Source organism: Elgaria multicarinata, chromosome 9 (genome assembly GCF_023053635.1).
Source record: "Elgaria multicarinata webbii isolate HBS135686 ecotype San Diego chromosome 9, rElgMul1.1.pri, whole genome shotgun sequence".
Taxonomy (NCBI): Eukaryota; Metazoa; Chordata; class Lepidosauria; order Squamata; family Anguidae; genus Elgaria; species Elgaria multicarinata.
The window spans coordinates 25,959,042-25,975,398 of NC_086179.1; the positions used below are offsets into that span (position 1 = coordinate 25,959,042).

The window sequence follows — 16,357 nt, forward strand, 5'->3', positions numbered from 1 at the left end:
TTAATGCAATGCTGTCCCCGCATGAGACTCAGTGGCTATGCTGACAGCATGTTCGCTCTTTTTAAGATGGAAGATGAAGACTCTATTTTGCCTCGGAAGTTGCAAGGAGCTTTAGAACACATCCTGGAGCAGAGGAACGAGCTGGCCAGCGACAAGGAGGAAGGCGCGCTCAACGGGAAGCAGGGTAACATTTAAAATGTCTCGCCTTATTCTTCACCAGGCGGATCGTTTCCCCACTCTGCCCCCACCCCCAGCAGCGGAGGCTCCGACATCAGTGGGGCAGTGAATCCGCTCCGGGTTTCAGTCAGAACCAGTGAGAACTCTAAAGGAACGATAGTAGCTACTGATAGCCTAGGGCCAGATCTACATCAAGCAGGATATTGCATTATGAAAGCAGTATATAAGAGACTAGAGCTGACTACCGCTTCATAGTGGTATTGAAGTGCACTGACAACTGTTGGGGCCCATTGACACATACCTTATACCGCTTTCATAGTGCTATATCCTGCTTGGTGTAGATCTGGCCGGGGAGGGGGTGGTGGGAAGAGAGAGAAGGAGTAATGGGCCAGGACCCCAACCTCTCATCCACCTTGGATAGCTCCCTTAGAGTTCTGACCGAAACCCAGAGCGGATTCACCGCCCCACTGACATAGGAGCCAGCAGCCTCCACTACCCACAGGGTCGATTCGTTCAGAGCTCTCATTTCTAGCGCTGCCTCCCTCAACTCGCTGTGCTCAAAACGTGTTGGATTTGTTTACAAGCCCCCTGAACACCTTCACGCTTGGTGTTCAAAGATCTACAGAGTGTTAGGATGTAGGGCTTGGGTGCACACACACCCCCACTCCACTCCACTTTCAACCCTCACTTGTGCAAGCTGAACACCTGTGTAAGACCCACGAAAAAGAGCCCTGCTGGATACCTATGTGAAGCCCAGAAGCAGGGCACGAGCACAAATCGCACCCTCCCACTCATGTCCCCCACCGTGCTGCCTCCGATACTGGAGATGGCGTATAGCCATCATGACTAGTGGCTAGTGATAGCCTGCTCCTCTGTGAATGTGTCTATTTTCTTTTTAAATCCACCTACATTGGTGGCCACCACTACATCTTGTAGACGCAAATTCTGTAGTTTAACTACGCACTGGGTGAAGAAGTTCTTCCTTTCATCTTCCCTGAACCTCCCACCATTTAGCAGCATTTGATGACCTTGGGTTCTCGTATTATGAGAGAGATATTTCTCCAATTTCTCCACTCCAGACATAATTTTATACACCTCTATCCTTTCCCAACGTACTTGCATTTTTCTAAGCTAAAGAGCCTGTCGTGACTCTACAGCCAATCATTCGGTAACCCTGTGTATTATTGGCGAGAAAGGCAGAGATCTCTCTGACCCCGTTCAGAAGACACCTTAAACCACGGCTTTAACCATGGTGAATAAGGCAAAAAGCCTTACTCATCGTGGTTAAAGCCGTGGTTTAAGGTGTCTTCCGAACAGGGCCAGAGAGATCCTTCTCTCCTTTCTCTCCATCTGGCATAACTTTCATGGACCTCTGCTACATTCGCCCCTAGTCCTCCTTTTCTTGTTAACTAAAAAGGGCCCAAAATGTTGGCTTTTCCTCTTAGGGAAGATGCTTCAACCCCTTGACCAGGTTGTCCGCCCTTTTCTCAGCGCTTCTGAGATGGAACGACTGGGCCAGCCTTCCTCAACCTGGGGCGCTCCAGATGTGTTGGACTGCATCTCCCAGAATGCCCCAGCCAGCTGGGGCATTCTGGGAGATGCAGTCCAACACATCTGGAGCGCCCCAGGTTGAGGAAGGCTGGACTAGGCTCTTCCAAGTAGTGCGTGTTAACCATTTCAAAGCCATTCCGGGTGTCTAAGGAGGGGTGGCAAGGGTAGGCATGACCAGGTGGCTGGAGCTGCAGACCCAGCCTGACTTGTTAGAAGGCAGCTCCCCATCAGCCCATCTAGCTCACGTGCTCTGCCTTTGCGCTATGGGCCCCTTAGATTTGGCAGTACAGATCTAGACCCCAGCAAGGTAAAGTGATGGAACTGGAAAAGAGGCTTCCTCCTCTGGCCCGCCACCAAAAGGTTTTTCTCTGCTGCTTCATCTCCGTCTTCCTCCCCCCCCCCCTTTGCCCCCACAGCCTCGCCAGAGTCCAGCCCCTTGAACGAAGTGGTGTCGGAAGCTTTTGTCCGCTTCTTCGTGGAGATTGTGGGGCACTATTCCCTTTTTATGACTCCCGCGGAGAAGGAAGAGCGGGCCCTGCAGCGGGAGGCCTTCCGGAAGTCGGTCTCGTCAAAGAGCCTTCGGCGGTTCCTGGAGGTCTTCATGGAGACTCAGATGTTCGGGGGCTTCATTCAGGAACGAGAATTGCGGAAACAGGGAGCCAAAGGTGAGGGGCTCCTCTTAGGAGGAAGACGAGGACAGTGGATGGTAGACCAGGAGATACTTAGTGGATCAAACATGCTTTTAGCTATTATTATTTATTTATTTATTTATTTATATAGCACCATCAATGTACATGGTGCTGTACAGAGTAAAACAGTAAATAGCAAGACCCTGCCGCATAGGCTTACATTCTGATAAAACCATGATAAAACAATAAGGAGGGGAAGAGAATGCAAACAGGCACAGGGTAGGGTAAACAGGCACTGGGTAGGGTAAAACTAACAGTATAAAGTCAGAACAAAATCAAGTTTTAAAAGCTTTAGGAAAAAAAAGTTTTTAGCTGAGCTTTAAAAGCTGCGGTTGAACTTGTAGTTCTCAAATGTTCTGGAAGAGCGTTCCAGGCGTAAGGGGCAGCAGAAGAAAATGGACGAAGCCGAGCAAGGGAAGGAGAGACTCTTGGGCAGGCGAGAAACATGGCATCAGAGGAGCGAAGAGCACGAGCGGGGCAATAGTGTGAGATGAGAGAGGAGAGATAAGAAGGACTTAGCTGCAGGGCTTTCCGTTTTGCTCCCTTAAGCATAGATGTGCTGCCCACTTGGCACCTGCAACTGGAACCAACTAACTGGTGGCCAATGACTTTTGTTTCCTTTTATTCCCCTCCCTGCTGTAGGTTTATTTGAGGTACGTGCCCAGGAGTACTTGGAAACTCTTCCCAGTGGAGAGCAGAGTGGAGTCAATAAATTCCTGAAAGGACTAGGTAAGAAATCCAAGCAGCTGCTGTTGATGCAGTGACCCTGCTGGGTTGTGTTTTTAATAACGCTTTTCAATTTGTGAAGTCAAATCACAAGTAGCACCGTGCTTTGGCCTTACTCATAATGTAACACCCACAGTGTCCTTCTTTCTTTGTAATAAGGCACCGTCCTTGTGTCTATATTCCGCATAGTAACAGAAGGGAGGGGGGGAAGGCAAGTTCTTGCCCCAAGGAGCTTACAGTTATGATGGGTGGTGAAACAGGTGGGGAGGTGGAATGGGAGAGTGAATGTTAACATGAGTTGAATGCAAGCAAATATATTTAGGCTTGGTTTGAGCTGAAAATGAGAGAGAGAGATACGAGAGAAACACCTCATACTATACATTATGCTAATCGTGCAAGGTATAGCTGAGGGTTGGCTTATTATTTATGTTGGTGTATAAGTGCACATGGACTCTATTCAGATGACATCACCAGGAGGGAAGAACTAAATCTCACCCCTCACCCCAGCTGCCATTTGCCTCCCCAAATCCCCTCCTCCACCTGGGTTAAAAAAATAAGAAACAAAACCTCCATTGACACCAATGGAGACTTCCCCCCCCCCTTTTGTTAAATAATTCCCCACCCACACCCACACCCACACCGCTATGGCGAGGAGGGTTTGGGAAGCAATCTCAATGGGGGCCACACAGGCTTACACTAGAGTAAATTAAAAGCTCAGCCTCAGCTACACATCACGTGATTACTGTAACAAGTAGTTTATCTCTTAGTAGAAGAAATGAGGGCTACACCGAATATTTCCAAACCGATCCTATACATTTATACCCCACTGGTGGCCTTTCTCTCAATTATTTTCCTCTGCGAGGCACAATGTCAGAAAGAGGTATTTCTTTCTGCTTGCATGGATAAGCGAGTCTCCACCCTACAAGAACAGGGCTTGGTACTGTGAACCTTTCATGCCTTAGGGCCGTGTTACGCTGAAATGTGTGTTCAGCTCATGATTATGTCAAGATGAGAAACTCCATCTCTGAAAAAAGGGCTCTTTCAGTATCAGCCAGTTTTGCCTAATCTTTGAGACTCAGAAGGCTTTTCATTGATATCAGCTTAGTATTTAATATGGCAAAGATTATATTCCTCTAGCTCCACATACCACAGGTGGTGCTCCAAAATCTGTGCAGTGGTAGAGGCAAGGTTGTGTTGGGTTACCTGACCCTGCCAGGAGTCTACTGGTCTTTTAGGAAGTCGATCTGGAAGGGTGAAAGGTCTGCTTTTTTCTCCACACATGTGACCAGTAGCCCATGGTGGCGTTTGGGGTGGGGGGAAAGGGGATATAACGGATGGTCCCCTAGCAAAATGAAGCAGCTGCCTCTTGCCATCCAAGAAGACATGGAACTGCTCTTGCTGTATGCAGCCTAGCTGTAAAGGTAGAGGGGCAAACCGCTGCCATAGTCCCTTCTGCAGCAAGGTTCACCCCGCAAGATTCTTGATCTCCCAATATGGCTTTGAGATCCCCATGTGGGTAATGAAAGGCCTGGATGTTATACAAATAAGAGCCCTGCCAGATCAGACCAAGGGTCCATCTAGTCCGGCACTCTGTTCGCACAGTGGCCAACCAGCTGCTGACCAGGGACCCACAAGCAGGACACTGTGCAAAGGCACCCTCCTGCCCATGTTCCCCAACAACTGATGTACACAGGTATACTGCCTCTGATATTGGAGGTAGCACATAGCCATCAGGACTAGTTGCCATTGATAGCCTTCTCCTCCAGGAATTTATCCATCCCCCTTTTAAAGCCATCCAGATTGGTGGCCGTCACGACATCTTGTGGTAGCGAATTCCATAGTTTAACTATGTCCTGTGTGCAGAAGTCCTTCCTTTTATCTGTCCTAAATCTCCCTCCAATGAGCTTCATGGGATGACCCCATTGGGTTCTAGTATTATGGGAGAAGGAGAAAAATAACTCTCTATCCACATTCTTCACACCGTGCATAATGTACACCTCTATCAGGTCTCCCCTTAGCCTCCTTTTTTCTAGCTACCCGTGGTTAGGGTGTGCTCGCTAGTTGATTTTGTTAGTTTGGAAAAGCCTTTAATTTGACCCCAGCTAAAATCATGTGTCCCCCCCCCCCTTCTGCTGCTGCTGCTAAACATCCTTTCTCTCCCTCTTTCTTCCTCTCCCCCTGCCCACCCCCCCCATCAATCCCCTCCAGGAAACAGAATGAAATTTCTCCATAAGAAATAAGACCTCAGAGTGCCACTGTTACGGGGAGCAAGGATTTTGTTATTTACAGTTCAACAGATGTGAAATGGACCTTTTATTCTTCCATTTTAAAATGGATTCCCAGTTCGCCTGCTCCAAAGGCGAGGAAGGCCTGGAGGCAGGGCTTGCCTTGGATTTGTGCTCTGAGAAAAGCTGGCCAGTGGCCTCCTAAACAGCGTTAAGGGGATCACGAAGACACTGCCAGACCCGGTCTCTGGCCTTCTACAAAGGACATGCACTGGACAAAGCACTCTCGGGACTCTCTCCATTAGAGCTTTGCAGACCTTCACGGTGGTTTTTATTTTTTAGCTATTAAGTGTTTTTGGACTCTTTCTTATTTATATTGAGGTTAGGAAGATGATTAGCCAATGAGCCCTTGCCCCAGCTCCTCTCCCACGTGGTAGCGAGGCCGTGCGGGGCAGAGGGCTGCATTAAGCTGGACCGTGAGGTCGTGATACTGAAAAGACAAGAGGACAGGGGAGAGGGGAATGAGGGGGGCACGGTGGGCAGATGCCACGAGGGGACACGAGGCCCACAGAGACGAGCAGGAGGAGAGAGAAGACGCAAATGAGGGAAGGGGAGGTCAAGGAGGGACCACTGAAGCTGCTCAGAATTTGCTACCCATGCAAGCAACCACTAAGTGATGGGAGATTTGCTGCCCCTCCTAGACTTCGGGGGACACATGCGCACCCTTAAGCTAAGACTCTGATGTGATGTAATTAAAAGTGAGTGGTTATGGAAAAGAAAATGTGCTTCGTCTTGTATGATTTAAGGGAGTTGTTTACGTGCTGAAGCCGATGTTGTTCTTATTAGCTAAGGACCGGTAAAATTCTGCGGTGGGTGGCTGGGCAGGGGATAACTGAGGGACAGAGGCAAAGTGTTAAAAGTCCTCCCCCTGCCCCCTTCTTGCTGCCATCCCAAAAAGAAACGGTCGGCTGAAAGAGAGAGAGGATGTTCAGAACGGGCCGCTATAGCTGGATTTTATTTTTTGTTATTTTGTTATGGGCTCACAGGCCACCTGGTGGTCAGAAATGTGTGAAACCACTCCTTCTAGCCTATTTGGTTTACTTAACTTGGATGCGAAGTTGAAAGCTGGATCACAGAGTGCAGGACACGGAATAATGGGCTCAAGTTACAGGAAGCCAGACGTAGGCTGGACATCAGGAAAAACTTCCTGACGGTTAGAGCAGTACAACAATGGAACCAATTGCCTAGGGAGGTCGTGGGCTCTCCCACACTAGAGGCATTCAAGAGGCAGCTGGACAGCCATCTGTCAGGGATGCTTTAAGGTGGATTCCTGCATTGAGCAGGGGGTTGGATTTGATGGCCTTATAAGCCCCTTCCAACTATTCTATGATTCTATGATTCATACACCTATTGTGTATTACTTGAGTTCTTCTTCATAGTCTCTGTGCATCACAGTTACAGGTAAGAAACCTGTCGTTGCCTACGCTTGTTAGTGACTGGTGGCTGAACGAGTGATGGGACTCCACTGAAAAGCACTGCATCCGAGGTGAAACACCGACTGTATCAATGATGTGAAATCTGTGATGGCTCGTTCGTCCAGGCAAGTCACCAAGTGATGGACGTACCAAGGCTGGGTCCCATGTGCAGCCTGGTCCTGCCATGCCCTCTCTGTTTTAAGGGGCAGCCCCGGTGTAGAAGTTATCTTGCCTGACATAAGATGCCACCTTGAAATTTCAGCTTCAAGCTGGAGCTACACATTATGCCAGCAAACATGGATTCCCCAGCCTTTGTTTGCCAAATAAGGGGAATGGGGAGTATTTGGAGCAGAGAAGAGATGGGTGTCAACTCCTTCACCCCACTTACTGCCTTGTCCTCCCACCGTCCCCCATGGTCTCCTGCTTGCATGCTCCCACACACACACAAACACACCATGCACTTCTAGTAAACATTAGCCGAGGAAAACAATAAAAACTAATTTTTGTAGGGGCACAAGCTTTGCATGCAGAAGCCTCAATCCCCACATCTCCTGATAGAGCTTGGAAAGGCTCCTATCAGATATTCAGGAGAGATGCTGCCAGTCAGTGCAGACACAATACTGGGCTAGATGGGCCAGTACTCTGACTTGATATGATGTGGCTTCCCCTGTTCCTGCTTTGAGGGGAGAGATCGCCCCACTCCAATCACGTCATCTCCAAAATCCCATTTTGGATAGCAACACTTTAATTTGATATTCCCGCACCCTCTAATGGTCTTGGTTTTTTCTCCACTCCTCCAAGTCAGGTGCAGCTGAGTTTTGTTTCCAAACCCCTTCCCCAAAAGTAGGGCGATCCTATGGAAAGGAGGACAGGACTCTTGTATCTTTAACGGTTGTCTAGAAAAGGGAATTTCAGCAGGGGTCATTTGTATGCATGCAGCTCCTGGTGAAACTCCCTCTTCATCACAACAGTTTCCCCTTTCCCTTGACCTGCTTGGTTATCTGAGCTCAAGAAAAGAGGTGAGTGATTTCGGGGGTGGGTGGGTTTGTCTTCACGGTGCTAGGTTTATTTGTTTGTTTGTTTATTTATTTATTGCATTTTTACACCGCCAATAGCTGAAGCTCTCTGGGTGGTTTACAAAAATTTGTGCATTGTCCCTTGGAAACCCGCAGCTTCCCTCCCCCAGAGTGGCGTTGGGTAATCCCAACGCCAGGGAGGGAGCGCAGGGTTTCATTCGCTGGGTGGCCATCCGGGGACCAGAGCTGCCCTCTTCTTGGTGGAAGGTGACCAATCACAGGTCGCTTTCCACAAGGCACCGCCTGGCCACACCTCCACTGCGACTTCGGAGTAGGTGTCTTGACATCGTTTTGCGTGTTCTCGCTTCACTCTGGAGAAAAAAGTCGGGGTTAAGTCCCCGACTTTTTTTCTCTGCAGCTTCGGCAGAAAGACTCGGGGTGGGTGTGCAATCGCAGCGGCATTGTATAATCGACGCCGCTCCACCATGCTCCCACCCTGGGGCTTCCTGGGCATTTAGACAGTCCCCAGGGGAACAATTAGTCGTGTCTTGTAGCCTGAGGCTCTGTAGCCAAGGCTCAGGCCTAAAGCTTTTCTACACAGTTGCAAGATCCCAACTGGTGCTCTTGCGCCAGAGTACAACTGGACCTTGATGCAACAGCAGCCGTGGGTCTTGGGCGACTCCAGGGGAGGTGGCAGCTCATTCGCTCTTTGCTCATCTTCATCCCTGCCGTACTGAAGAGACCCTGCCGCTGAGTGTCCCTTGTCATGAGAGCTGCTGAGGCATCCAAAATCAAATCGTCAAGGTAAACTGATTGTCCTTCTTTATTCAAAATTACAACGTTTTATATCATGTGAATAGAGCACAGCTTGCAAAGTTCGATTTTATTGCACAGCACTTTTCATTTTCAGTTAATTTAGTTTACCCCCGTCCTCCACCCGGTGATAACCTTAGAACCACGAACTCCTGAGGGAATGTTTCTGGTCAATCCTTTTTAAAAGTTTACAGGAACCGAGTGTCTTTATCTGTGTTGGATACTCTGGGAGAAGCCACCTGAGGAGGAGAGAGGGGAAAAGCAACAGACAAGCCATGAGGGGAACAACATTCTTTGTTGAGACACCAGCATCTGCATCTTCCTGAAGCATAGATGGATTATCTGAGTTGTCAGTCATAAGAACAGCCCTGCTGGATCAGACCAAAGATCTATCTAGCTCAGCATGCTGTTCCCACCATGCCTCTGGGAAGCTCACGAGTAGGGCATGGGCGTTTTCCTGAGCCATTGGTATGGAGAGGCAAATTGCCTCTGATACTGGAAGCAATATATGGATGTTATGACAGGTAGCCATTGGTGTCCTCATCCTCCATTGATAGTCACTCTGCTTTTTGAAGCAAAAGGTTATACCTGTCTTTATTGATAAGACAGAGAAGGGTCAGTAAGAGGGAATCAAAAGGTTTTAATAGGAAATCCCAGATTCCAATTGTATTCTGAGCTGGGGCAATCTTCAGCAGGAGTAAGTACAACGTCAGCAAGGAGACTTGGCTCCTTAGCGCACCAGCTTGTTTCTAAAGTAGGTAGCTAGCCTGATCCATGTTTTGTAGCTGACTCTTGTCTTCTTGGATTGGGTAACCTGGCAGAATCATTTTGCCCTCCGTTCCAAGACCTGGGGCTTGGCTAGACAATGGGTTTGCCCCGGGGTGGATTCGCAGTAGCGGCAGGTCATCTACATGACGCAGCCGCCATTGCGAAGCCATCCAGGGGCAAACCCCAGAAACTCCGCTGAAAGAAGTCGGGCACTTACCCTGACTTTTTTGTCTGGAGGCTGTCACAGCCGATGGCACCCCCTGATTGGTTGACATCAGCTGGACAGGGAAGGGCGGACCTCGAGGAGCTCAGGAGAGCCCCGTGGTAAATAAATAAATAATGGGGGGGAACAGGGCCTGTTCCTCCCCCCTGATGATGATGATGATCATCTGTATCTGCGAAGCTGCGCAGATACAGATAATAATAATAAAAAAACAATGGGGGGAAGGAATGGGCAGCCAGAGGGAGGAGAGGTGGTTCAGGTGCCCGGCGTCCCTCTCCTCATCCTCCTCTGGCTGCCTCGGTCCTCCCCCATCCTTCCCAGTGCTCAGTTGGGGCGGAAAGTGCAGATGCCGGGAAGGGATGCAAATGCGGGAGCCAGAGGCCTCATGGCACCAAAGCACCGCCGTCAAGACAGGATCCTGCCCTCAACACAACCTCTTCTAGCAATACCATCAATATGACTTAACCTTTCCTGGGATGCTTTCAGGCAGACAGCTCCTAGCAGTGATAAATCACTGTTCTTCCACAGTAAGTTACAAGGACAATTGCAGCCTACTTCCCACACTATTGTGCATTTCCTGTGTGTATATCCCACTCTGTTCCATCCACACCAGCACCCTTAGAGCTATTGTTCTGTCCTGTTTAAGAGGCAATGGCTTTGACCACAAGCGTCATCAAAGAAGCGTTTTATCGCATGCTCGTTTCTGCCCACTCACGGTATTTCTTGGGTCCTTTTGACGACGTCCGCCTCCTGTGAGCCTCCCACCCATTCTGCTCATTTTCCCGTCGCAAAAAAATACCAGAAAACCCGACTTCATTCAGCTGTAGCAGAACGTGCCGCCATTTCCTGCTCTGTGCAGGAGAAGCAGCAGGATAAAAACGCCCACTGAAAGGGCTGTTTACTTCCTCTTTCTTCTCTGTGTAAAGAAAGAGGAAGTATTGTGGGACAGAAGCAGGGGCAAAGCGACAGTAAGGAAATGTGATCCCCTGCCATCTGATGACGCTCATAGGCAGTGACTTATCAGGCTTAAATTACCATTTAAATGAAAGAGCACTATATTCCCTAAAGCAATAAAATGAGAGGGGCATTTTAGCAAGCAAAGGCCTTATTATTATTATTTTTTAAAATAGCATTACAGGGATATCAGACTCTACGATGCTACTTTTTAAAGCTTCGTCAGGTTAGAATCCCCGCTCAAAGTTTCTAACCTAGGTTTGTCCTCCAGATTACATGGTAGTATCTTTTAAAATTATTTTTAAGCCACAAGGAGTGAGAAGTAGCAATGTGGTTGTGTAGTAACTGCAATAGTGACTACATTGCGCTGCTGCTTTTTCTTGTTCCTGACTCTCGCACCCTCCTTCCTCCCTTTCAAGGACCATTGGATAGGTTCTCATTTCATTCATTCCTAGTGTGAGTGGGGCTGACGCCAGGCCCAATGGTAAGAATCTCCATGTGTAACTTGAAATGCAAACAGGAATGCAAAGGTGCCGGGGAGGGGGGCAACCCTAAATCTGGTTTCCTCACTTCCTACTTAGAGCCTACAGCGCCCCCTGCTGCCTACTTCTTGAAGGCAGTAATTGAAACCGTTCTTTTGAGGACTGGCCAATATGAGCTCCATGGTTTTGAGGGCTCTTGGTCAAGACGCCCTCAATGGATCCCCTCCGTCAGTGACCTGGTTTACATGACACGAGGGTGGTTAATAAGCCATGGTGGGTTGTTAACAACCCTTAGATGTGATGGCCAAGTAACCTAATTGCCCTCACTGGGCACGGTTTCTTGTGATGTCCAAACCTGGCAAGGCTGGGGTAATGAACAAACCACACTCCATTGGAGGGTTGCTGGGTAGTTTATTAACCACCCCTGTTACCCACCCTCCCTGGGTTCAGACGTCACAAGAAGCTGTGCCCTGCGAGGGTCATTGGCTAAACAACAGGCCCCCTCTCCATTTTATCCCGTCAACAACCACCCTGTGAGGTAGGTTGGGCTGAGAGTCTGTGACTGGCCCAAAGTCACCCAGTGAGCTTTCATGGCTGAGTGGGGACTAGAACCCAGATCTCCTGACTCCCAGTCCAACACCTTAGCCACTACACTACACTGGCTGCACCATCTTCAGGTGGGCTTACCTGATGGAATGATCCTCCATATACATACTTATTTATTTATTTTTAAACACCCTTCACATAGAATAGTAACATATCAAGGAAAATGCTTGAATATACCACTTTCCCCTCCTATGATTTTTTTTTTTACCTATGTGGAAGATTCTTTTATTTTTCACGGAACAGCATAAGATTGCATTACAGCCCTACCTCTCCCCCCCCCCCATGCCACTTTTAGTGGTATAGTCCAGACACAGATTTACCACTTCAGTGAGGACTTCAAGCTGTATCAGGAACTTTCACACACAGAGTATTTACAACAATATGCACAGTGGAAGCATCCCCCATTCACCTGTATATTAGGTTTTCTGGCTGTGTTTATGTGGTACCTGTTTGCCGGGACACCGCTTTCAAGTCGCACTTTCCCCTTGGCAGTTTGCAGGTGTAGAGGCCCAGGCAGCCATCACAGTCTGAGGGTTTTCTGCAGGCCTTCGACTGTATTCCAGGACAGGAATACTGAAAAAGAAGGGAAAGAGAATTACTTGATCTTTATTTTTCCAAACCAGCATGATTGACTACCCTGTAGTGTCTTTCTTGCCAGGAGTAGTAGTTGTTTTTTTTATTATTTATTACATTTATATACCACCCCATAGCCGAAGTTCTCTGGGCGGTTTACATAAGATAAAACACTTAAAAACAATATAAAAAAATAAAACTACAAAAACATACAACATAACACAAACATACATTTAAAACAACTATAAACAGCTTTAAAAACATCTAGGATTAGTAAAGCTCATCACATATTGCTTAATGCCTGGGATAAGAGAAAAGTTTTAACCTGGCACAAAAAGATATTGATGTTGGTGCCAGGCGGGCCTCATTGGGGAGATCATTCCATAATTGTGGGGGCCACCACAGAAAAGGCCCTCTCCCTTGTTGTTGTCCTCCAAGCTTCCCTTGGAGTATGCGCCTGGAGAAGGACCTTACATGTTGAACATAGTGTATGGGAAGGTGTATGATTATCAAGGGCCACTAGATTTGATATGTGATACTTTATTAAAGTTGCTATTTGCATAATAGATTGATTTTTTTTACCCAAAGGGAGGATCTGTGCTTTTTAAACAGGCAACCATTCCCTAGGTGCAGCTTCTCAACAAAGACGAATATTGCACCTGTTGCATTTCTGGCTGTCGTCTAGCTGTTTGAAAGGCATGAGAGTGCAACTGGATTTGCCTACAGGTCATCCACTGGCAATGCCTTAACACTGAGGCTTGGTCATGACAGAGGAATGCAGGAAGCTGCTTTATACTGCATCAGACCCTTGGTCCATGTAGCCCAGTGTTGTCGACACTGACTGGTAGCAGTTCTCCAGGGTTTCAGGCAGGAGAACTGCGATGCTGTGGGGCAGGAACGATAAATTTAGATGGCAGGAGGGAGCGCATGCAGTCAGGCAAAATAACTGCCGTGCCGGCAGCCATTCGGCTCATCAAGGCCCCCCTCCACCCTGTCTTGCCATGCTTACCCTGGCCCCCGACTTGACGCTTTGGCACTGCAAGGTGCCTTGCTCCCACACTTGCATTCCTTCCCGGCATCTGCACAGGAAGGAACACAAGTGCGAACTTTCCCCTTGGCGATGAGCACCGGGAGGGATGGGGCAGGAATGGGGCAGTCAGAGGAGGACAAGGAGACAGACACTGGGTGCCTGAACCACCTCTCCCTCTGACCTCCCTCTGGCTGGCTGTTCCCTTTTTAATTTTTATTATCTGTATCTGCGCAGCTGTGCAGATACAGATAATATTTTTAAAGGGGGCGGAACGGACCCCATTCCTCTCCCCCCCTTTTTATTTTTTTATTTTTACGGCACGGGGCCCATTTCTCTCCCCCCTCCCCCCCCGGTTTTTTTTTTAAATTATTATTTAATGTGGGGCACAGGGCTCTTCTGAGCTCCTGGAGGTCTGCTGATGACAACCAATTAGGGGCTGCCCTCGGCTGTGACAGGCCTCTGCAGACAAAAAAATCATGTTAAGTGCCCGACTCCTTTTCAGCGGAGTTTCCAGGGTTTGCCCCTGGATAGCGTCACAATGGCGGCTGCATCATGTAAATGACCTGCCACTACTGCGAATCCACCCGAAGGCAAACCCTTCGTGAAGACTCGCCCCCTGGACTTGCATCTGCCCCCAGCAATGCTCACTGGTTGAACACAAACCGAGGCCACCACTGATAGACTGAGAAACAAAACGATGACCTCAGAGCAACAAACAAACAAAAATTGCGGTAAAACCACACGGTGAAAAAGTGTGGCTTCAGGGGTAGAAGCCCAATGTGGCTGCGAGTTGGCAGCTGCGTCATATAAGCCACAAAGCACTACTGCACAGCCACGACAGGGTAAACAGGCCGTAGAGACACCCCCCTGGGGAGATCTGTCTCGACACTGAAGGGTACTGGAGATCTTACTCACCGTGTCCATATTAAACTGCCCGTGGGCTTTCAAGTGGCTCTGGAGCCCGGGGCTCTTGCTCTTTGGTGTGGATGGCGGGGGCATCTGCCTCTTGCCGCTGGCCTTCTGCTTACTGGTCCCCAGCTGAGGTTTGCTTGCCACTTTGCCCTGGGTGCCACCACCGGCTCCAGCGTCTCCCGCTGCCTTCCACAACCTGGGGGAAGGCTGCCTCCTCATTTCCGCCTCTCTGTCTCCTTCGTGGGATGGGCTGAGAGCCTTCTTGGCCGTTGCAGCCTCGGCAGGGTCATCTTCCGCCACCAAGCCTTTCCCGGCCAACCTCCCACCGGCTTGAGCCAGGAAACAAAACTGCATCGAAAGCACCGCGAGGGTGGCCACCTTGGAAACCTTCATCCTTCTGTCTCGGGTTCTTTTTCTCTGCCAACTATCTAGGCAAAGAGGATGCTGTTACCTTGGAGCTTGCTGGAGGGATTAAAAGCAGCCGCACATGGACGTGTTGCGTCCTCACTCTTTCTCCCTCTCTGCAGGAATGGCTGAGGCCCTTTTATGCAACTGAATTCTCTCCCCCACCCCTAACGTTTTTTCTTTTTCTTTTTGTGATACTGAAATTCTACCTTGCACCTCCTGCTTGGAAAATTCCCTCCCTGTTTCCTTTACCTTCCCTCCCGCCTCACCTGCCCCTTTAGCAACACCCAAAGTCTTTGTAAAAGCAATCGTGTGGTCCCATCCCAGTTGTGTGCCTAATGCCATCTTTCCCCATCGTTGTGATAATGGAACATTTTTTCTTTCCTTTTCTTTCCTTTCCTTTTAGCTAAGCAGGTGCTTCACGGCATGGAGTGAGCTTTGCTGGTAAAATGCTCCTCTGGGCTGGGCAAAGTATCTGTTTGATGAACAAAAGTACCTGCTTGATCTCAATGTCTTTTCACATGTATTGATCATTCCTGTTCACAGACACTCCTCAATTCTTGCAAGTAGGGATGAAAAGATGGGCCCATCCATTACTGCTCCATGTCAGTTTTGCAGGTGATGTCAGTCATAACGCTATTCTGTCCTATTTTGTGTGCGTGTGCGTGTGCATGAACATTTGCCTGCTCCCTAAGACACACATTTTTGGATGCAACTTCCCCTAAAAGATGCATTCTTGTGCATGTTTTTCTCTAAAATGTGCATTGCTGTACACATTTTTTGAGCCGCAAGTTCCATCACAAAATTTGAAGAAGCGCAAAATTGGAAGGATAACTATGTTCTTGCTCTTTGGTGGGGCTTGGTGAGGGCATCTGCCTCTTGCAACTGGTCTTCTGCTTACTGGTTTCCAGCTGGGCTTTGCTTGCCTGCCACGTTGCATATGTGCAGGAGTGTGGATTAGATCAGTTCACTTAAAAATGCAGCCTAAACAAAACCTTGCAGGATCCTTCGTCGCAACTAGATTTTACTTCCCTGGAACGGATGATGGGGAAATTGAGGAGGAGGAAAGGATTATTTGACATGCATCACCTCCAAATCTCATCCATCCTCTAACATTGTATTTTATTATAAATATGGAAACACTTTAGGCAGAGGCAGAGTCATGTGGTCCATGAGCTCCATTCAGACGGTCGGCAGAAAGGTTGGGAACAGTTAATGAGATCTGTACATGGCCCTCCGCTTGATTTTCTGATCACAAGAGATCAAGGTCATTTTGGCCAGAGTCAGATTATTGAAGAGGCTAACAACAACACCCTGGTCTAGGGCCCATGATTTTCATAACAGATCACTGGAAGAGTCTATTAATTTTCCCCTTTAAAAAAAACCCTAACCAGTTAGAGGCAAGACTATGGTTATTTAAAATATGAGTCACATGCTTTGATTTGTAGAACAAAACAAATTTAGTAAGTGGTCTGCTGAGACCCCCATCAATTCTCGAGTGGTCCAGGAGGGAAAATAAACAAACAAAACCTTTGAGAGCCGCTGTGCTTATCAATATTTCAAACCAGTTTTTACAAAGGCGAAAGATGCAAACAGATCACATTCATGGATTAGAATCTGTTGCAGTGTTGCTGAGGCTCTTAGGACTGTGTTAATTCCAGCTGTCTCTGCAGGACATCATGATGTGGGTGTCTCGCCTCATATAGCGTTGTCATGCTCGAGATAACAAAAT

General features: G+C 48.3%; 2 protein-coding genes across 4 annotated transcripts in view; one reads left to right on the forward strand and one right to left on the reverse strand.

The window, feature by feature from the left end:
• The window catches only part of DENND2A (DENN domain containing 2A), a 96,476-nt gene extending 90,286 nt beyond the window's left edge, over nucleotides 1–6,190 (forward strand). Inside the window, exons 17-20 of the mRNA XM_063135068.1 lie at nucleotides 67–184; nucleotides 2,145–2,393; nucleotides 3,060–3,146; nucleotides 5,352–6,190. Coding sequence (XP_062991138.1) covers nucleotides 67–184; nucleotides 2,145–2,393; nucleotides 3,060–3,146; nucleotides 5,352–5,383 — 486 coding nt within the window. The 3' untranslated portion in view covers nucleotides 5,384–6,190. The remainder of the gene's footprint in view (nucleotides 1–66; nucleotides 185–2,144; nucleotides 2,394–3,059; nucleotides 3,147–5,351) is intronic.
• A 2,493-nt stretch (nucleotides 6,191–8,683) lies between these two features.
• The window catches only part of LOC134403272 (uncharacterized), a 44,076-nt gene continuing 36,402 nt past the window's right edge, over nucleotides 8,684–16,357 (reverse strand). Inside the window, exons 19-21 of one of the 3 annotated variants that reach the window (XR_010025793.1) lie at nucleotides 14,224–14,644; nucleotides 12,152–12,278; nucleotides 8,684–8,911 (exon numbers count right to left, since the gene is read on the reverse strand). The gene's annotated coding sequence lies outside the window, so the exon portion shown is untranslated. Of the gene's footprint in view, nucleotides 8,912–12,114; nucleotides 12,279–14,223; nucleotides 14,645–16,357 lie in introns of all 3 variants that reach the window. The other 2 variants (XR_010025794.1, XR_010025795.1) reach the window with 2 other exon arrangements.